General features: G+C 43.6%; 1 protein-coding gene across 1 annotated transcript in view; it reads left to right on the top strand.

The window, feature by feature from the left end:
* The window catches only part of SYNE1 (spectrin repeat containing nuclear envelope protein 1), a 535576-nt gene that overhangs the window by 101857 nt on the left and 410429 nt on the right, over positions 1–23290 (top strand). The window contains exon 3 of the mRNA XM_059714126.1: positions 16650–16711. Coding sequence (XP_059570109.1) covers positions 16650–16711 — 62 coding nt within the window. The remainder of the gene's footprint in view (positions 1–16649; positions 16712–23290) is intronic.

Genomic DNA, 23290 nt, shown 5'->3' with positions numbered 1-23290 from the left:
AAATTTTCCTTTTGTTTGGTAGGCTTTAGCACAGTCTCTTTCTTTGGCCTTTTTTTGGCTTCCTGAGTGTGGCCTGCACATGCATCTAAATGCAGGATAATAGACCCAGAAACCAGGAATACAAATATACCTATGGGAATGGGAGTGCTGCAGTCACAGGGCAAATTATTCTGCTTCGAACTCCATTGTTCCATGGTTAGACTGCTGCCATTACTGAAGCTAACTAGTTTGAAACTAACTTGCTTAGTTAGCTCTGTCCTGTGCTGCAAATGTGACTTCAATATAGACATAGCCTTTGCCTTGGATAGCAACAACTCAGAAAAGATTTAGGTATTGTCGCAGGTAATCACTTCTATACCAATTCTTAGTGCAGTGCCTTGGCAAAAGGGGCTATTGCAATTCTTGGGTATGTAAACAAGCATATATCAGATAGAAACAGGAAAGTAATATCACTTCAGCAAAACTGCTGCTATAATATCATGTTCAGTGTTGATGTCCACTTAACCAAAACTTCAGAAAATGCTGGAGAAACTTCAAAGGGGGGCCACAAAAATTATGAGTGCTAAAACACATGCCTTTTGATATAGGCTTAAGGAGCTCAGTTTAATTCTGCTTATCAAAGAGAAAGTTCAGAGGTGATATGTTCACTCTTGTGTAGACACTTATAGAAAAAATAACTGATAGTGAAGTACTTTCAGCTTTGGTGACAAAGACTTGAGAAGATCCAAAGACTGAAAGTTGATGTTAGACAAGTCAACCTCAAAATAAGATTCAGTTTCCTAGCAATAAAGGCAACTAAACATTGCAACAGTTTACTGGGAAAGGTGATGGATTTACAGTCTTTTAGAGTCTTTAAAATTAGATCTTTTTAAAAGGTATGATTTAATCCAGCTTCAGGCTAGATAGTGGCATCAGTTCTTTCTGAGTTTATATTCTGTGAAAGAATAAGTTTTTTGTTTGCCCCTCTGGTTATGGGCCATAAGGAGTACAGGATTGCCTACATTGTTTTAACCAGGTTTATAACACTTGTAACTCTGGATTAAGACACCATCAATGATAAAACTTCATGCTTCTGGACTCCAACAGCTGTCCTATAGGCAGGGACCTAAAAACCATGGGGCCTCCTAGGATCACTTGGACATATTTCACCTAATCAATTCCTGCCATTATAACAGCTTTGGGCATTGGTGGTTCTTTGGTCTCTCTTTTGACTGTGCTATACAGTCCTGACATACAACTGCTGAGGGATAAAATGCTTTAGGCTAACTGAAATCACTGGGCCCAGTATACAGATATTTGATTAAATTTAACACTCATTAGTTTGCAGGTTTGACTAGATTGAATGGCCAGTGGCTTTAAACTCTCTGAAACTATGGAACCTTGGTGTCTAGGGTTTCTGCAAATGACTTTCTGCAAATAACTTCTCCAAATAATGGTGATATTTCTGTTTCTCTTGCAGCTAGCTTCCTTCTGTTCTATCTTCCAATTTGGACAATGAGAGCTCTCTCTCTTGAATAATCTTTAGCCCACTTCATCAGCTGATCAAAGTTCCCCACGACTGATCTACTATGTTACCTGCCCAAATCATTCAGTGTTGGGGGGCATTCTGCTTTAACTTGTTGTCCAAGAGTTCTTCTAAGAGAACACATGATCTTCAAAGGTTTTATGAATCTGCATAGTTAGCTTTGTTTCACTAGACTTTGGAATTTTGGTCCAAGATAAAAACCAGCAGAAAAAGTGGCAGACCAGTCTTACAGTTGCAAAGGAGCAGCCCTATAATGTTAAGCAGAAGACTTAAATTATAGAATTAGATTTCCCAAATCACCACACTGTCATGATTTACACTTTATAATATTGTGTCCAGAATGCATTATGGAGTTGTTATGGTAGAGTTCTACAACTACAGCTCCCTCTTTTATTCTCCAGAGATGATATATTAAAATCACTACCCTGAGAACTGGCATCACTAGCTCAGTGTATTGACAAGACATAGGACTTCTTACTTCTTGGTTTTGATAGGGATGTGACCAAGTTGTTAAAAGAAGATAATGGTTAATATAATAAGTGAAGTGAATTGGTGATCATCTACTTCCTAGTAGCCAGATGGCACATAACAAAGCTCTCTACATATTGGAGATAGGATGCTCTGTGATTGAAATACCCTCTCACCTGAGTAGGTACTCCATCTTGGTCAGGATTGAGAGTTATAATTGCAGAAGCTTGCACTGCTGTTGCTTGTGCTGTACCTGAGCTAGTAAAAAGGTCTCTTAGGCCCCTAGGGCTGCCAAACTGGCACATTTCACAAGTATTATACTAACTTCAACTTAGTTGGTGATTATACTGATTTTAGCTAATAGCCAGATAAAGATTGGTTCCTTGAAAGGCAGATTAGTGCACATAAAGAACTTGAAACTGGTAGCAATAATTTTCCAATAAAAGATTGTTTTCATTTTCAAGTATGTTCACTTCAGTGAGGATAATAGAAGAAAGGGTAATATAATCCAACCAGACAAAACAATTCTTTTGTGCAATATACACATTTCAGAGCGGAGATGCACTGAAATATGGATTGTTGTCTTTTAGTGGTCCCCCAGTCTGGTTTGGATACTAGGAAGCAAAGACTACTATTGCTTGTTCAAAGCAATATTATTTTAAAGGAAAATTATTAGTAGTACCTAAACAACTGAAACAAAAAAGAAGTGATCATAAAAATAAGAAGAAAATAAAGTCCAGGATAACAATAGCTTGACAGAAACAGAAAGGAGGAAAACTCCTGTACTTAAATTCCTGAGGAGATTAAGACAAAAGTTAGCAAAGGTGATGAGTACAATAATGGGGCTAAAGTAAGCAGTAGAAGTACAAGAGACATGAAATGCAGCCATGCTCTGTGTTTAGACCTAAATGCACTCCACTGCTTCTGTAATTGGAAGGAAAGAAAATGACACAGCCCCAAACAGGCATGGCATGGACGAGAGGGAGTATGTTCCCCTTTACCCTAATTTTGCAGAAACATCTATGTGCACATTCTGCAGGGATTGGCATTTACAGATGGTCATAAAGGGCAACATCACATGAAGGTTGTGGGCATCCTGTCTGTCCCTTTTGATCAGAAGAGATATTCAGTGGGCATATCTATGTAGCAGAAAGCCCCCTTTTCCTCTTGCCATCATTTGCTCTCCCCTCTTTGGATATGTTTCTCTTCTTCTACCTTTTCTTCCTTCTTCTTTCTTTCACTTTAAGATAAGGAATTGTGTTTTAAAATTTGTATGTGTGCATTTTGTATCTCCCCTTGTATTTTGGTATTTTTATCTATTTGTGTGCCATGGCATTACTTTTGTAGCTTATATTTTATACTCCTCACCTTTCTACTAAATGTGTTTAGTTTCAGAAGTAAGTTATACATTGTAACAATGTTAATAAGGGCAGGAATCAAACTGCCCCTTCCCTGTATTAGGCGGGCCCCTGAAAGAGTGAGTGAATCAGTGATTGAATGCGTAACACAGTAGCAGGTAGCAATTAACACCTAGGAAAACCGCAGATCAACCAACGGAAAAAATCAATAGAAGACAATGTAGCAACCGGGAAATCTCTAAACGTCACTGTTCAAGGGCTAGAAGCCCTGGTCTGAGTTAATCAACGCTGGGGACCAACTTTTGGGATGAATATCTCCAGATTGACCGCTCCCAGAGCCCTATTCAAAATTCATCAACGGACTCCCAAACCTGCATGTACATGCGGACGACCCCTGGGGCTGACAGATGCCATCCAGTAGTCACCGAGGGGGAAGTCCCACGAGGGTCAATGACCCCTGGATTGGGCAAACCTGAAAACTGGGGAGTCACCAAAGTCTGCCAAGGACAGATAAAAAAGCAGTGAAAAGTGACCCTCAGCAGCGCCCTCTTGATCTCCAACTTGACCAGCACCCAACCTGTCCAGCCAGAAGGACCTGCCAGTGACCCCCTTCTGGAAGATAACACCACACTGAAAGAAGCCTAGACAGCAGACTCCAGCACCTGTGGGATAGGTATTCCTGACTCTTGTAGCTCGCTACTGTGTGTGTGCATGTGTGTGTGTGTGTGTGTGTGTGTGTGTGTGTGTGGGGATCAGCCCCAAGGTTTATGATTTAACTTCATTACAATGTTTCAATCCGCCTAATACACCAAAATTTTAAGGATCCTGAGTTGGACATTTGTAGCCAACATCTACATCTACATGTGTAATTAATGAGACTGAATATACTCAAGCTCACTTTAAGCAAGAGTAAACTAATCCTGATGTCACCGTCTACATGTTCGTTTAAATCCTGTAATTTACTGCACTGCAAGGGCCTTTGTTCACGTCACAAAATTGGCCTTTAAAGCAGCTTAAATGCCCTTTTGCACTGCTTTAATGGCCTTGCTGTTTGCATGTTTAGTGATGTATTCTGCTTTAATGGCGTTTTTTGCATACTTGGCAGTGTATTCCGCTTTAAATGACTTTGGTACATAGTAAGATAAAACACCTCTGAGGTGTTTTAGTTTGCTACATGACAGAGTGCTACAGTGCACGGGGTGCTAGAAGCCAACATGCTTAGGGCCTAGTGGGCCCCATGCAATTCAGGGGCTGTGGGACCTAGCAGCAGCCTGTGCAGGCAGGCTCCACTGAAGAAAAAATTTAAAAGTTGTGAGCCTGATCTTTTTTTTTCCTCTCTGGAGCCTGCTTGCCTGCTGGAGCTATGTGGGGGCCTGATGTTTCCCTCCACAGCTGCAGTGGCCCCTGGGGCTGCCTGGGCTGGGTGCCAGCAGGTGGGTGTTGCCTGCGGGGCCCACGTGCAGCTCAGGGACTGCTTGGTCCACTAGCAGCTTGCCTACCACCTCCCCCTCCACCCTACTGCTGAAGAGGCAGGTAAGGATCGGGCCCCCAGCCTTGTGTACACACCACAGGGAGGTAATTCGGTTGAATTCTCCCTAAATTGAAGCGGTGTTTTTAAAAACCCACCATTTCAACTTATGGAGAACTAAACTGAATTAAATCCCTGTGGCATGTGCAAGCAGCCCCAGATACCACTTGTATCTGATGGGACTATCCAGTACCACAGTAAATTAATCTACTGAGCCCTAATTGGTGCACACATGTAGACAGTGACACTTTACTGCACAGCAAATTAGTCTGCTGTGCAGTAAAGTATCTCATGTAGATGTCCCCTGTATGGACGACACTGGCTCCCAAAGATGTTCTGAGTTGTGGGTTTTAAGTTTCACAGCGGACGGGAAGCAGGTAATACTATTCAATATTTCTATTCCCCATGCAAGAATACATTGAATTGAGGGGATATTGGCTGTTCATTTGTAAATGTAAAAAAATCACTATGAATCAGGGAATTGCTAAAGTACAGACACTATTTGAACATAATTTCACACACTTTCTCCTATAGCAGCAATATCCACCATGAACAGATCTCAACATTGTTATAGTTTCCTTTGGAAACTGTGACATATATGTGCTTTGGTAGCCCTATAGAACAATATATTTGGGAAGCTGGCAGGCACAATAAGCTTTCATATTATACATTAAAGGGACCTGCTTGCTGGTTGTCTCCATGAGTAGTTCAAATTCTGGATTTTTTTTTTCTTCCCCAGCTTAAATTAGCCCAAATAGATCAATCTTCACCGCTCACTGCAGACCCTATTTACTTTCCTGGAAATTAGAGAAGGGTGGATATATAGAGATTGGAATGTTATACTCAGTTATCTCCGAATTTCCTTAGGAAGTAAAGCTGATTGTGATGACTGAGTGATTTTGGATGTGACTTTGACTGATGTCAGGGCCTATAGATAGGGTCTAGTTTAAATTGTGGGCTCAGCTTGCTAATATCATGGCCTGATCATGGTGGGGGCCACCATTTTTGTGCTCAGATTATGGCGTCCCGCCCCACCATGCCTCCTAATTGGCTGAGGGAGCAGGTTTAATTGCACCAACAGAGACCTTGATCCCAAGGCCTCTGATTGCTGCTGAAAAGCCCACACCCCACCGCCCCCAGCTTCCCAGCCTCACTAGAAGAGGCAGGAACAGTAGTAGCGGTCATTTGCCTAACATTTTTTCTGACAGGTTGAGCTTATTGTCATTACTGCTGATTAGCTGACGCTGAGCTCAGCACTGAACTTGCTGTCGATTTGCTGGAAGCCTGGCAGAGCAGAGCGGCATTCTAGAAAAGGGAATTCCATCCCTGCCTGTCAGAAACAACACGGGGCAGACAGCTGCTACTGCTACTCCTGCCTCCTCCAATGAGGTGTTGGGGGTGCAAGGGGTGGCATGGGCTTTTCAGCAGTGCATACCAACAGCTGCCCCCACCCTGCCCTGCCAAACACATACAGTCTGCCAGCCCCACCCTCCACACACACACTCACTCCACCCAAACTGCAAGCACAAAATTGGTTCAAAGGCAAATTTTTGTAGCCTCAACATGGGAAGCCATTAAGGCTGGCAGATCATTCCTTCCAGGTTGCTTACAGAAGGGATGCTTCCCCCACCGCCTGGGGACATTCTGTGCTAGGTAGGTTCTTATAGCCTGGTTCTCAACTTTCTCCAGGGGAATGTTGGCTGCTGTAAAGGTTTTGATGAGTGCAAATGCTACCTCTCTCCTTGCCTTGCTGTTCTCCATCGTCCTTTTGAACATGGAGGACTTAGTCACTTGCTTTGTGGGCTTACTTTCACCCTGGGCAGCAGCAGCAGCCTTCCACTTTTGTGGGATGCAGACTTCAACTGCCGATCAATGCTGTTCTTTCTGCACAAGTCCAGGGTCGCATTACAGGATGAACAGTAACGCTGTGCAAACCAGCACTGTTTTGTTTTGATTTTCATTTTGACGGGATAGTGTTTCGTTTCGAGTTTCATTTAGTTCTGAAGCACTGTTCAGTTTCATTTTGTCAAAGCTGTTTCGCCATAGGCTATAATGGGGAAGCACAAAACTGCCTATAACTTTGTCATTTTTTGGGAGAATTGGATGAAAACAGCAGGGATGGTAGCCCTTTCTGAGGGCATGAAGCCTGCCATGTTTCAAGGAGATAGGCGCAGTTTTTTTGGGGAAATTGCACCTAAAAATCTTGAAAGCAAAACTTGTGTCACGTGTGTGTGTGTTAAGGTGCAGCGGGGTGAAAACTGCAGGCATGCTATCCCCTGCTGAGGCCATGAAGCCTGTCAGCTTTCAAGGAGATAGGTGCAGGGATTTCTGGGAAACTGCACCGCAAGCTGGTTACAGGCAAAACTCGTGATGTGTGACTTTGTGTGTGTAAGGTGTGCCCTCACTGGCGCTGGAGCCTGGACATGACACAGTAGTGTGCCCAAATGAGGCCTCCTTTTCCTGTACAGCTTCAGCTTGGTCCACCACTTTAAATAACAACAGGCAATAACTTAGTTAGCAGCACAGTAGCACCAGCAGCATCTCAGGGAGCCAAACTGTCACAGACTAGAGCCTTTTTTTCCTTTCCTGCAGAAGCTTCTTGTCTGGCAGCTGCCAGAGAACTCTCCCTGCCAGCTCCAGCCCTGGGGCTTAGATGTGCCCAGGGCTCTACATCTTTTCAGTTAGTTGGCTGGGGACAGGTGCTAGGGGTGTTGATCTAAAGACATGGCACTGGCAGACAAGGTTCTTTGGGTCAATCTAATCTAGTATCTTTTATCAGACCAACTGAATAGTTACAGAAATATATTTTAGCAAGATTTCAGGTTGAAAAACCCTTCATCAGGCTGAGGAAGCATCTGCAGTTGGTATGTGCGCTGTTTCTGGATGGAAGGAATAGTAATGAAGCCAGAGTCTGGCATGCAATGCAGGCAAGAAAGCCAGTCAGTGAAAATGGAAATGGAGGTGTCAGGGGGTGAGGGACAGGCTGGGGTGGGGTTGGGGGGGGAGGGAAAGGGGGATATAACAGCACAGGTAAAAATGGAGAGGTGCCTGGGGAGTCAGATGTCTGGCAGGTTGTAGTCTGTCAGAATTCCACTGTCTATATTGAGTCCATGAGTTTCTGTACCTACTACCTAGGAGGCTGATGAAGTGCAGTTCATAGCTTTGTCTGTGAAAAGTGGTTTGTAAATTCAAACAAGCACTGAACCCCACTAACCTCATGACCAGAAGCCAACTTCCTACAGCCCAAAACACACCAAATGGATTCAGGCCATGCCATGACAAGACACACAAAACCTGCCAACAGTATCTCCAATATCACCAAGTGCCCTGATGGAAAATACATGGAGATACCAAGCAACAGGTGCGTACCAGAATAAATGCACACCAGAAATCTATCAAAGACAATAACAGAACACCACCTGTCTCCAATCTCTCAGGCCTGATCGTCAAAGGGAATTTACAAACCACTTTTCACAGACTAACCTATGAACTGCACTTCATCAACCCCAGCAGTGTGAGGTTCACCTTCAGGAACACCAGCTGTTCCACCAAACCAGGATCCAAGGAGGTGCAGTGGGGTGTCACTACATGCCCAGCAACGCTGAACACCCTCTCACTTGGAACAGTGGTTGGTGGACAGAACAGGTGTTCCTGGGCAATGGTGATCAGATCCGGCCACATCTGGCTGTGGCTTTCCCAGTAGGCGAAGGGGTTGCGCAGCAACAGCTCTACGTCCTCGGCAAGATAGGCAGCCATCAAGGCCTGAGCACTACAAGATGGTGGGGTCTGGTGCTTCAGGACCCCACCATGGAAGCCATGCCCTTGGCCCACATTGGCAGCGCCTGTGGTGGAGGAGGAGACTGGCTAGTGGATGGCATTCTAGCATAGGACAGTGGATCCCCCTCTTCCACGTCACAGCTACTGGCCTTCATTGAATCAGGTAAATGAGGTCATAAGGTCTATATAAGTTAAAGACTGCCCAGGAGGCAAGGCAGCAACCATAATGAAAACTCTCAGAGAAGCTGGACCATCTGAAACTTGCTCTCTCTCTTGAAAGTCATGTTCAATGAAGTGCTTGCCTACAGAGGGAATCTCCATCTGCCTCTGGATGATACTTGTGAGTAAACTATTTGAGACCTAACTAGATATATAGCTTGCAATAACTCAGATGTGTGATCAAAGGCTACCATGCCATTGTTTGCTCTAAGGTATTTCTCTGATATTGCTCTAGCCTGTACCCTAATCCAGACCTACACCTTGTAACCAATAAAGTCCTCCTCTGTACCTAGCGTGGGAAACTTATTGGGAGAGGGTCTGGATTATGCCTTGGGGTCCTCTTGGTTTGGCTGACTAAGGGAGACCACTATTTGGGTTTTAGACTGAGGGAAGCAACCCAAGTTCTTGCAGTGGGTTGGGTACCCCTCAAGGACTACTAGTCCTGTGTTTCCCAGGGGGCACAGGGCCAAGATCAGTCCAGACCCTGGGTGGTGGCAGCATTATCCCCAGGCTTGCAGGTGGAAGGGGGCTGGCCAGACGTGAGGTGTCCCCAGGGAGGCCTTCAGAGCCTGGAAGGTGATCGGGCGCAGTGAGGCGAGTGGCTCAGCGTAGGAGCACCCCCTACTGGCCCACCACAGATGGTATCTCACTCAGCCTGTCTCAGGGAGATTGGGATCACTGGCCCCCTTAACAGAGCTATCTCATAGATGGTCTTCTGTTGCTCCACCAGCCTTTCAAGCATGTAGTATGTGGAGTTCCACCGAGTCTTCACATCCTGCATGATTTTGTGCTGAGGGGTGTTCAGCTCTGCCTGTTTGTCCCAGAGCATGTTGCCCCCCTTGATGCTCCGGTGGAAGTAGTCTGCCACCTTCCTGCATTTGGAAATGAGCTTGCTGGTGATGCTGGCGCCATCACCAGGAGCCCTGTTCCCCTCCAATGTATCCCTGACATGAGGTGGAACTTGCGTGCCACACAGTGGATACCAACAAAGTTGGCATCATGGACTACCTTGACCATATTGGCCCCATTGTTGGTGACCAAGAACCCGCTGGTGAGCTCGCCCTGCCCAGTAAGCCACCCCCAGACCAAGTGGTTCATGGCCCCCATGATCTTGGTCGATGTGTGGGACTCCTCCATCACCTAGGCTTGAAGGAGAGCCCACTGATGGCCAGACTGGTCGCACCAATGCCCTGTGAGGGAGAGGTAGGCATGATCTTCACCCTGCCTACTCCAGATGTCCGAGGTGAAATGTAAGGCCACCTGCAGACCTGCCTTGTACAGCTCCTCCCTCATGTACTCCCTGCATGCCTCATAGAGGGAGGGCACTACTGTTCTGCTGAAGGTGGTGCGTGCGGGCACTTGGTATGATGGGACTACGAGTGCCATGAGCCACCTGAACCCTGGCTGCTCAACTAATGAGAAGGGCTGGCCATCCACAACAAGCATCTCCCTAATGCTCTGGGTGATCTCACTTGCCCTTGCAACATGCCCACCTTTCTGTCCCCCTTTCCCCCACTGTTCCAGGGTGGCCTGCCTCTGCTTTGGGGGGACAGGGGCTTTGGAGTGAGAGCAGGACTTCTCTTTGGGCATGCTCCCACTGGTGCCAGGCTGAGGAGGAGCAAGGGGGTGGTGCCTGCAGAGATGCATCAGGATCCCTATGGTGCTCATGTATTTTGTTGCCTTGCCCCAGCTGGTTTTGGCTTGGCAGTGCAAGCAGACAGCATACGTAGGATCATCTGCCAGCTCAAAATGATCCCAGACCACATTATCCACTCGCTAGGGTGCGGGTTCATGTGTGGATGCTGCAATTTCCCCGTCCTCAGCAGGCAGAGGCACAGCAACAGGAGGAGCAGACTCAGCTGAGCCGCTTGCCTCCACACCCTCTACCTCAGCCTCCTCTGAAGTGCCTTCTGGGGAAGGAGATCTGGCTGTCGAGGAAACTTGGGTATGGAGCACAAACTTAGATGATTCCCCCTCCTTCCCCAGAATTTCCTTTGCTAGGACACTCAGATCCAGATCCATCTCTTCCTCTGGCATTGGAAGGGTCAGCATGGGAAGTGAAATGGGGATGGAGGAGACTGTCCAGGCAGTGGCACTGGCACTGTTCCCCTCTCCTTGCTGCCTATACAACTAGCGGAAGCTTCATGCCTGCTTGTTGTTGCAAAGAGGCTCTCTCTCAGTTTGGGGGGGGCGGGGGCAGGGAAGAACTTACATCTCTCACTCTACCACCTCTTCCGCCCCTCCCTGAAGGCTTGCCAGCTGCCTTTCCAGCACGCTTCATGGTGTGTTTCATATTGTCTTGTCTTTGCCTTGGTGTGCTTGAAAACCTGCCTTTTCTTCTGTAATGTACTGATTTGTGTAATATATATGTAGATATTAAGATAATTGTATGTATGTGTATTTGTGTAATGTATGTATGTTTGTATGTATGTATTTATGTAATAAAATAAAAATATATAAATGTATGTATGTGTTTTCCTATATAAATTCTTTATTATAATATGCAATATAATTATGCTGTGCTTTCCTGCACAATGAATGGAATGCATACTGTGAGAGAGAGCAGATTTGAAAAGAATCAAAATAGACTAAACAAAAAGAGGATTTTGGGGGAGGAATAAATTGAAAGGAATCAATCAATATAATAATAAAAGGGCACAGAAAGAAAGCAGAAGGTATTGCTGAATTACACTTGCTAGGCTAGCAAGTAGTAAATGAATGGTAGCCTTTGTTGTCTAATGCTGCTGAGTTTCTGGAGGACAGCTCAGTAACAACAGAAAGCAGCCCAGTTCAAACAATGCTGTTTTTTATGCTGTTTTTCCATCCCTCTCCCAGAGCACTGGGATTGGAAGGGACCTCAGGGGAGGATCACATTCACTGGTCAGCTACACAGTCAGTATCAGAGCAGTCCTTGCCCCCTGTTCCCCTCCCTCTCCTTACTTTCTGTTTCCCTGCAGGCAAGCCCAGCTTCAGCTTCAAAACTTGAAATGTTTCAAAACTTTAAAAATGTTTTGACTGCCCTTGTTTCATTTCAATTTTGCTTTTTTGAGCTCGAAACAAGTCAAAACAGCATTGAAATGAAACAACCGGCAAAATTTCCCACAGCCCTAATGAACAAAAAAGCTTCAAAAGGTCTTGCATTTGAAAGCTTCTCTAACTTTATCCTAGCAACATAGTTGGTGTAATTAAAACTATCACCCTAAGAAATCCCTGCCTCTTGCATAATTTCTGGACCATCATGGCTACAACATCACTCGTACACTACCCTAAACCATATTCATTTTTTTCTTGAATAAAAGTTGTCTGTAAGCAAGCAAACAAACAACTCTTCCTACCTTCCCCCACAAAAAACCCCCAAAACAAAACACCAACCAGAAAACCCAAACAGATCCAGATTCGTTCTCTGGTTATAGGAGTGTCATTCCATAGAAACTGATGATGTTGACACAAGCAGAAATATGGGTAAATTTTGACCTAATTTAATAGAGTAAATGTTAAAAAACCCTATTTGTAAGTTACTTTATGTATACTTTACATTTACTTGTATACGGAAAGTGTATACTTTCTTCTCTTTTTAAAATTATTTGCCATTTTATTCCCAGAGTAAACAACACATTAATCACTTTTATATGTATTCTAGACTTTACTGTTTTAACACTATGCTCAATTCACTGGAGCAAAATAAAGTCCAATTGAAACTCAAATACTCCAGGCGTTTGATTTATGAAGTAGGAAATGATTGCATATTTTCACATTTTTCTGTGTATAGAATGCTTCCTCAAATGCACTATAAAAATCTGTGCATTATTAGTTATGTTTCATATTCACTATACAATACCACTAATACATTATTAAAAGCTAACTGGCCTACACGTCTCTTCAGATTCACTGCTTGTTATTTCTTTCAGGTCAGTGTTTCAGATGCAAAACTGACAGACAGCTATGTGTAAACATACAGTGTGATATGACAAACCCATGTGACTGATTTTCAAAAGCCACATTATATTTGTATGACAGGCAGTAGCCAGAATGTTGCATTTTGCTTTTTATGTTTACTGTACAACATATTACTATAACAGGTTGGGTGAGAAGATTGAATTGCTTTTTGCAGCCACACAGCCTACTGCTTTAGGATCCCAGTATTATACTTAGGTCATCCCAATCCCTGGATAAATTATTCAGGTTCTTGACATCAGAGATTTTCATTAGCTGATTGGCTAGTATTTTGGAAATAAAATTGTTCCTTAGGAAAACAGTAAGAAAGAATGATGGCAGTGAGACCCGCAGGGCTGTTACTTGGAACATAGCTGGCTTTGTCTGGCGATTATGAAAAAAGATCTGAAGATGTTATTAAAACCTGCATTCACGGGAGCCCACTTCAGCTAGCAAAAGGTGAAAGGATTTATGCAAGAAGCATCTATTTCCAGTAAAGGAAACCATCTAATCTTCCTTGAGAAATTACCTTTTGGCTAAAGCCTGAATAAGAGGCTCGCTTTATAAGACAGCAAGAAAAGCAGCAGCAGCAATAGCAATGGCTTGTTACAAAGATGCTGGTGGCAAAAATGCTACATCATTAAATTTGGTGCCTGGATTCTTTCAGTACTTGAGGAGTAAGTGCTGCAGTTGGAAGCACTGACATCTCTTGTGAGTGGGGCGAGCACTGCATGTGTAGGCAGGGTAGAGTCTTGTGATGAAGTATGAAAATTCAGATCAGCTTAACAAATGGAAAGAACCACTTTCCAATTAAAATGAAAGGGAGTACATGTCAAATTCCCAGGGGATTTGTAAAAATCAATCACTTTAATATTATACTTTGTTTTTTGGACTATTCTAAATGGCTTCATTAAGTTTATCCATTTTAAGCCAAAAAAAAAAAAAAGTACCGAGAAGTAAACTATGCTAAAAATAGCTAGACACTATAGATGTGATATATGATCCAGTAGATTTTGCCTTGGGATTAGTCATAGTAAAGAATATTTCTCTTATCTTCTAAACTGTTTGAAACTGATTATAAGTACTGTAGATGAACTACAAGGTGGCAGTTCAGAGCAGTTTGTTGACAGATGGCCAGTCAATAACATTAGCCAGAGTTTTGCCTGAGAGTAGCAAGGGAGAGGAGGGAGAAAATCAGGCCTGAATACATTATTTTGTCGTCTTAATTTATTTCTTTGATCTGAAAGTTGGTCTTGGCTGTGAATTTAACTTAGTACAACCATGTTAAATTCAGTGGCGTTACTTCAAATCAGTACTGCTCTGAATGAAGTGACAATCAGAGATGTTTTGCTCTCTCTCTCTATTGAAGTCCCAGTACCTATGCACTTTAGTTTGCAAGTAATTCCACTGAAATTAATAGGGCTACTCAAATGCAGAAATGCTTATTGGGGCAGAATTGGCCTTTTTCCCCATCATGCATGAAACATAAGAATATTGCTGTTTTGCACAAATAACTCTTTTTATGTTTTCATCAAGGATTGCTTTTCAGTTTGCTATGATCAGTGGAAAATTGAATTGTTTTATGTTAAAGGTACTGTAGGACTTCAAAATTCGTGTTTATTTCTGTATCTGCACATCTTAGAATAATATTGGTAATTTCATAACCAAGGCATTGGGTCAGGGCAGAGACAGTTATTGCATTTTAAAAAGGAATAAGTTTTGGAAGATTTTACCAGCTTAAGTATACTTCAAATGGAAATTACCAGTGGAAATGATAGACTCTAAAAATGAAATGAACTTTAAAACTTCAGTATGGGACAAGCCAACTAATCACATAAAGAATTAACAAAATTTAAGAATGAAAATGTAACTTGTAAGTTTAAAATTACTTCTTAAATCCAGTTCATAGTTCCACGTGCACATGAGTTTACACATAGTTTAATTTAAAATGTTCATTACTATCAGTATTACTCCTGGCAAACACTTCTCATTGGTATGCATTCGGTTTCTCAGTTTAATTTTTTTCTTTTTTTCTTTCCTTGTGTATGTGCCAACCATTTTAAATAATCCTGTATGCATTCTGCTTCAACGAATTTTGAGCAAGTTAATTAAAGCTTATTAGCTAGAGATACCATCAGGCCCCTTTAAAAAAGGGGTTGGCAACCCTGGGCCTGTGGAACCACTGGGTCTGGCACAGGGAGCTTGCGGGGTTTTTGTGCTATGTTGGCAGTAGGGGACTTTTCCCACATCTGCACTGGGGCCACAGCTTGGGGGGTGGGAAGAAGCAGTGACAGGCCTGAACACCATCCCTCCATCAGCTGAACCCAGGATTTCCAGTCCATGGCTCCAAAACATTACTGACTGCTGATTTAAAACTTTTTACATGATAAATTCTGTGTGTACATACTAGACGGTATCTGAGTGACTTCTCAAGTGTAGATTACAGAATAGTCTGGCTGTATTTTTCGGCATTCATGTAGAGCAATTGTGGGATGACCTTTTTCAGTGGGGGTGTGTGGAGGAAGCAGTGTGCCATTTTATTAATACAGTATTAATAGTTGGGACTTTTAACCCTGAAATCTCAAAGCACCGCCTTTCCTATAGATACATAAAAGTTCAGATCACTTGTTCAGCATGACAGGAGGAGAAACCAAATGGTTCTAGGTTTGCAGATAATCCATTGAGCAAAAGTGCAGACCTGGAAAAAAAAGTTCAGCTAACATGAGATTTTTCTGTAGTGCAAACAAAGGCATCATTCAAGACTACCTTATGGTAATAAACACATCATCACCTCAATTAAAGGGATGTTTACTTTTAAAAAGCAATATTTTGGATTTGATCCCAAGGATGTACATTTTTTTCATGCAAAAAAATCTACTCACTGTAATAGAAGGCGCAAGTTTTTGGGGACCAAATCATGGATCTTTGCAACTCCAGCTCTAGTGAAACATACATTACAACTTTTAGTTCAGAAGTTAGTCTTGCCCACGTTACTGGCTGCAGCCCCCAGGGGACCAGTTGAGAATTAGCAGAGATCATTGTAACTCCAGTATGTCCTTTGTGACAGAGGTATGAGAGGGAGTGGTATAAGAAGTGGCATAGGAATTGGCAAACCTAGCTATGTGCCATATAACTGCTAGTTGCTGCCCAGAGAGCTTTTCAGCTGGACAGATACAGGCAGTGTCCCATCTCAAGTGATTAATTTTATCTGAAAATAAAAATCATCAAGCTGTAAGTTACCAGATCTACAGATAGTTACCTAAATAACTAACCTGCCCTGATTTTTCAGCTTGGTGGAGCATCTAGAACTCTCTTTGAATGCAAGTGAAGGTGTGTGGACTCTACCTTCGGAAATGGGGCCACATTTTAGGAGTCTAAACTTAGGCACTCGGATTGAAAACTGTAGGCAGAATACTTATACCCTCTCTCAAAACACAAAGAAACATTAAACATTGTTCTTGAGCCACGGTTATGGCAGACCATAGGACTGCGTTAGATGCTTCTAGTTTATTCCATATTTTCCCCTCCTGGTTTTCAGATGCAGGTAGCAGACACCTACTGATACTCTAATGAAAAACTGTCTGCTTGATAAATGCACTGTCTGGGGAGTCTGCTTTTGTTTCATACCTTGTGGATTTCATTATAAGCTTCCCTGAGCCTTCTTTGGATAGGACAGCACATAAATCTAATAAATAATAGTAAAGTGTCAAGTTTTTACAAGGGAATTGTAAGCAAAATTAATTGCTTTACTGAAGAAAAATAGTGGTATTTCCAGAGCTGAATGTACCTCCCTGGTGGTAGATGGCAATGTCTAATCACTCTGGTTCTGCTTCTTTTCCAGATGAGCAAGAAGCAGTGCAAAAGAGGACTTTCACTAAATGGATCAACACTCATTTGGCCAAGGTAATAAATATCTTTTAAAATTTATTTTTAAGTCAAATCTTGCTCCCTGGCAGATATTTTGGACCTGAAGAGTGTAAGGCAGCATTTACAGTTCTGATTAGCAGAGTGGATATGATCTGCATGCAAATATGGTCTAATCTGTTTCATTATGATAGTGGTTTGGCAGCTGTGGCACAGTGAGTGGGTTTAAAACTTCTCAAGTCTACTAGCCAAAATCCTCTGCCTGAGAAAAAAACAGGGAGCAGAGTATCTGCTGCTGTAGTCAGTAAGAAGTGATGTGTCACTGCCTTGAACCAATAAAGCTTTGTTCCAGGCATCAGGTATTAGCATACTATTAAAAATATAATGGAATAAAATTTGAGCCAGCTGGTAAATAATGTGCTCACCTAATAGAGGCTTCCTGGATCAGCAAGGCTATACCCTTGCATAGCACTCCTCAAATGCTCTGTGAAGCTGCTTGGGAAAGTTTTGTTACAGAACTGTTTTTACTTTGTATTATTATAAACCAAAATCTTTATGTACTTTTATTAGGAAATAAAGGGCAGTGATTTTCATGCAATATTATAAATGCTGCATTTCTTATGTGAGCATATTTACTTCATAACATTAACAGTGAAGTTTTATGTGGTCAGTATCCAAGTTTTCACTCTACACACCTCTGCCTGTGATTATATATTAGACTGGTAAATTACAGTATTTAAACACAGGCAGTGATCTTTGGAATGCATATTTCTGAAGTAATGATGACTAGCTGCCGTAAAAAATATAAAGAAATATTTTACCCTTTGTTGAATGCACCGATTAATACACTCTCAAATGTCCATATTTACACACAGCAACACTATGAATACATTCATCAGTCTGCTATGGCCTATTGAAGCATAGTAATAGATCAAAAATCTTCTTGCATTAAAGAGCTAAAATAATAAATACCCTTATATGAAATCAACTGCCTTGCTTTTGCAGAATTCATCTGTGAGAGCATACCTATCTTTAAGACTTCTCAGTTCTTTGTGCTCAAGCTTTGGAATAACAATGAGTTTCATTTCCCCAACCCTCATAAATTGCAGGGAAATATCAGTTTAGGCCCTGCTTTAGGAAAACATGTTGGACAAAATCCAGATTGGGCCAAACTATTGAGACTTTAGGTATTAACATTTGGCCAGTGGCAAACCTGTTATTCAGAGAACAGCTACATGTGCAAAGTAGCTATAATGCCATTAAAAGTTCCAATGAGCTATTAAGTTAGACCTCCAAAACATGTACTAACTTTATAGCTGGTTGCTATCGAGCTTTAACCTGCACATGTAGCAGGATCACCCATGTGGCTGGGAGCCCTGTCAGCTGAAAGCGCTTCCAGCTGCAGAGGTGCACCATTCCAAGACCCAGCAATTTAGATGCCATTGTCCCTTATTGCCACTTCAGGGGTAGCCTGATCCCGGGGCTGGAGGATCATGGCATCTGTGATCCCCCAGCCTCAGGGGCATGTGAAACCCCTGGAGTTAGGGGTTAAGTTATGGCTGCCACATTTTCCCAGCTCCAGGGGTTTCATGCACCCCCAAAGCTGGATCACAGCTGTAACAATCCCCCAGCTCTGAGACCAGGCTCCCCCTGCAGCAGCAAGAAGGCATGATGGGATCTAATGTGTGACTCCTGCCATGCACATGGCGCGATTGTGTGGATTGTGCATCAGATCCCATTGCACCTTTACCGGGGTCCTTAATAGCATAAAATGCATTCCTGGTACATACATATGTAGGGGAAAAGATGCAAACTCCTATATTTATGTTGCCTAACACTTTTTATTACAAAGGTTCTTATAATGCTTTCTTTTTCTCTCCCAGAAGGGCTTTGATCCCTGAAACTCTATTCTGGTTTGGTTGAGAAATACATTTATAAAAATAAGTGTATGTTTTTTGCATGACCTGTGCACATTTACACAGTTGACATTTATATCCATTTTATACATGAATGTAGTTGCCAGATGAAGAGGCTAGAGTATTCAGAAAGAGTTGCTTGTGGTAGATTTAGGATCACAGTGGGTGCATCTAGAACTGAGGGTGCAAGGGCAATTATATATTTTAAACTATAAACTGGTATTTCCTAATTTTCAAAGGTTTCACTTCACAACCTTTTAACAGTTTTAAAATGTATAGTATATTTAAAAAGTGCATTATTAGCTAAATGCTTCAGTGAAAAAGAGTTCCTTGAAAGAAGTGATGTTACAGTTTTGTGAAAGAAAATAGCATGCTGAGTCTCCAAGAGGTCATAGATTCATAGATGTTAGGGTCGGAAGGGACCTCAATAGATCATCGAGTCCGACCCCCTGCATAACCAGGAAAGAGTGCTGGGTCTAGATGATCCCAGTTAGATACTCATCTAACCTCCTCTTGAAGACCCCCAGGGTAGGGGAGAGCACCACCTCCTTTGGGAGCCCGTTCCAGACCTTGGCCACTCGAACTGTGAAGAAGTTCTTCCTAATGCCCAATCTAAATCTGCTCTCTGCTAGCTTGTGGCCATTGTTTCTTGTGACCCCTGGGGGCGCCTTGGTGAATAAATACTCACCAATTCCCTTCTGTGCCCCCGTGATGAACTTATAGGCAGCCACAAGGTCGCCTCTCAACCTTCTCTTGCGGAGACTGAAAAGGTCCAGTTTCTCTAGTCTCTCCTCATAGGGCTTGGTCTGCAGGCCCTTGACCATACGAGTTGCCCTTCTCTGGACCCTCTCCAGGTTATCCGCATCCTTCTTGAAGTGTGGTGCCCAGAATTGCACGCAGTACTCCAACTGCGGTCTGACCAGCGCCCTATAGAGGGGAAATATCACCTCCCTGGACCTATTCGTCATGCATCTGCTGATGCACGATAAAGTGCCATTGGCTTTTTTGATGGCTTCGTCACACTGCCGGCTCATGTTCATCTTGGAGTCCACTAGGACTCCAAGATCCCTTTCCACCTCTGTGCCACCCAGCAGGTCATTCCCTAGGCTGTAGGTGTGCTGGACATTTTTCCTCCCTAGGTGCAGCACTTTGCATTTCTCCTTGTTGAACTGCATCCTGTTGTTTTCTGCCCACTTGTCCAAACTATCCAGGTCTGCCTGCAGCTGTTCCCTGCCCTCTGGCGTGTCCACTTCTCCCCATAGCTTTGTGTCATCTGCAAACTTGGACAGAGTACATTTGATTCCCTCGTCCAAGTCACTGATGAAGACATTAAAGAGTATCGGTCCAAGGACCGAGCCCTGCGGGACCCCACTGCCCACACCCTTCCAGGTCGAGACCGACCCATCCACCACAACTCTTTGGGTGCGACCCTCTAGCCAATTCGCCACCCACCGGACTGTGTAGTCATCCACGTCACAGCCTCTTAACTTGTTCACCAGTATGGGGTGGGATACCGTATCGAAGGGCTTCCTGAAGTCTAAGTATACGACATCCACCCCTCCTCCTGTGTCCAGGCGTTTCGTAACCTGGTCATAGAAGGAGACTAGATTGGTCAGGCACGATCTGCCTGCCACAAACCCGTGCTGGTTTCCCCTCAGCATAATTTGCCCTGCCGGGCTCTCACAAATGTGAGCCTTGATAATTTTTTCAAAGACTTTACCAAGGATGGAGGTGAGACTGACTAGCCTATAGTTGCCCGGGTCCTCCTTCCTCCCCTTCTTGAAAATGGGGACCACGTTAGCCCTTTTCCAATCCTCTGGGACTTGGCCCGTGCGCCACGAGCGTTTGAATATTCCCGCCAGTGGCTCTGCAATGATGTCGGCCAGTGCCTTCAGCACCCTCGGATGGAGCCCATCCGGGCCTGCCGACTTAAAGGCATCCAGTCCTTCCAAGTGACTCTGCACCACCTCAGGATCTACGTATGGAAGTCTGGCGTCTTGCTGCTGCCTCTCTACAACCCCAGTGAGAGACTTGTTGTGCCCCTCACTTAGGAACACTGAGGCAAAGAACTCGTTGAGGAGTTCAGCCTTGTCCCCCCTGTCTGTCACCAATTGTTTCTGCCCATTTAGCAGAGGTCCTATTCCTCCCTGGGCCTTCCTTTTACTCCCAATATATCTAAAAAACAATTTCTTTTTGTCTTTTACTTGGGTTGCCATCCTCAGCTCCATGGTAGCTTTGGCCCGCCTAACTGCTTCCCTAAAGCACGAGCAGAGGAGGTATATTCATCTTTAGTGATCTCACCCTGTTTCCACTTTTTATGTGCTCCCCTTTTGGCCCTTAGGCTGCCCTGGATTTCTCTGGTCAGCCATGGAAGCCTCCTGGCTCCTTTCCCTTTTTTGCCTCGCTCAGGGATCGTCTTGCTTTGTGCCCAAAGGATCGTTTCCTTAAGGCACAGCCACCCTTCTTGGGCTCCCATCCCTTCAAAACTCCTACTCTGCAGTGCGTCCTTGACTAATCGCCTGAGTGCATTGAGATCAGCTTTCCTAAAGTCTAGCACTTTCACCCTACTAGTTACCTTACCCACTCGACATCTTATGTTGAATTCTATTATTAGGTGATCACTGTCTCCCAAATGGCTACCGATCTGGAGGTCCCCTATCATGTCATCCCCTGTTGCCAATAGCAGATCCAGTATGGCATTCCCCCTAGTGGGACCATGCACCTCCTGTGTCAGGTGGAGGTCCTGTACACAGGTTAGAAACCTGCGTGAGCGATGGGACCTTGCTGTCTGCGTCTCCCAGCAGATGTCCGGGTAGTTTAGGTCTTTCCTGCAGAGAGGAGTTTTGCTGTTGACTTCAGTGGGACCAGTATTTCACCTTCTCTGTGTTTCATTCTTTACTTTTTTAGGCTCTTATCATTTGTTATGAGTTGCCCTTTATTTTAGTAGCTGTTTTCTGAAACTTAGGGGCTAAACATTTAAAGGGCATTGTTTTAGATGCCAGATATGATGATTTTGGATTGTAAATATTGTAAGATGCATTATATTTATAGACTAAGAAATGTTTTATAATGATACAGATTTGTTCAATAGGTCAGCTTCATTCCCTATTACTCTTCCTCTTCTACGAAACCTGGGCTGTTTGTTGTGACATAGTATAGTTTTTAGAAGTGTTTATTCAAAGCCTGATCAATATTTATCTTGTCTATTTATATCACTAACAGTGTAAATCACAGTACAGTCTAATTAGGTTTCAGCAAGAGTACAAATTATTTTGAGATCTCTAGACAGGGAATTTTTCTCATAATGGACCTATAACAACTACTTCTCCTTAAAATAAATATTGAATACCCTTGTTAAGTCAGAATGATTTTAATATGTCATTTGTTGTGAAAAGATACAAAGCCGAAGAGCAAAATAGTTTAATTTCCTTTCATAGGGAAATCGCATATTACTGCAGATATACAAGTATATATAATAATTTGATTATAAACATTTTTTTGTAAAAAAAGGTCACAGATCAACTCTAGAACAGAAATATTTACAGTAGAGAGTTGTATTAAAATTAGAATTCTCCTTTTGTGAAGTATGGGTCAATGGCTATACAACAGTGAGCTTTTCTGAGAAATGTTTACATTTTTTACATTCAGCAAATAACGGACCCTATAATCTATTTTTGGGTCTAAAGTAAAAATGCTGGATTTCCTATCCTAAAGTAAAATATCCTGTTTATGTCAGGAGGGGAGGAACCCCTCGTGTTAGGATAAAAGAATAGCTCAGTCTTTATATAAGTTTATTTTGTCATCTCTGGGCTCTTGTACATGTGACAACCATCACCATGTACACGTGACAAAAATTTCCTTTATGTGGCTTAATAGCATCACACATTACATGTGCATGAGGTTTGGAGGTTTCAAATGAGTTTGCAACATCTCCTTGTAGCTTAGTTTTTAATGTTGTTACTTCTAACATTGCAGCCCTTAATCTGACAGCTCACTCCTTGGCTGTGGTAGAGGTAGGCAGGCTCTGCCAAAAAAAAAGATTGGGCTCCTTGCTGCTTCTCCCTTCAACAGGTGCCTGCCAGCCACATGTGCTTGCTGATGGCAGAAGTAGCAAGGGCCCCAATCCTTTATTTTTTTTCCACAGAGTCTGCCTGGCTTTCCCACAGGCAGGGGGCGAGCTGTTGGCAGGCTAAGGAACCCCTGAGCTGCAGGGTACCCTGGTCCTTGCCTCTGTGCTAGCAGCACCCACTGGGGCTGCCAGGGTAGGCTGCTAACGGGTTGGGTACTGTCCCAACTTGGAGACAGCACCCAACCAGATCCAACTCTTCCCTGAGCCCACTGGGGCTTCCAGCACTCCATGCATTGTCTGTGCCACCTTCATGCTTCCTGGAACCACCCAGGAATGGGCTGGCTTGCCCCTGGGGCAGTGCAGGGAGGTGGCAGGAAGGTACTGGCAGTTGGAGAAGGCAGCAGGGATGGTGCACGGGGCAATGGAAGCCCACCAAGCCTGAGCTTCCCTAAGCCCGCTTGGGCTTCCAGTGCCCCGTGCACCATCCGTGTCACTTTTTCTGGCCACCAGCACACCCAGCCACCCTCCTGCCACTTTCCCATACTGTCCCAGGGGCAAGCCAGCCCATTCCCAGGTGGTCCCAGGTGGCGGGAAGGCAGTGGGGACACTGCATGCAGTGCTGGAAGTCCTTGT

Source organism: Alligator mississippiensis, chromosome 1, assembly GCF_030867095.1.
Source record: "Alligator mississippiensis isolate rAllMis1 chromosome 1, rAllMis1, whole genome shotgun sequence".
NCBI classification, from domain to species: domain Eukaryota; kingdom Metazoa; phylum Chordata; order Crocodylia; family Alligatoridae; genus Alligator; species Alligator mississippiensis.
The sequence above is the reverse complement of the archived record's forward strand: the minus strand, read 5'-3'. Positions and strand labels throughout refer to the sequence as shown.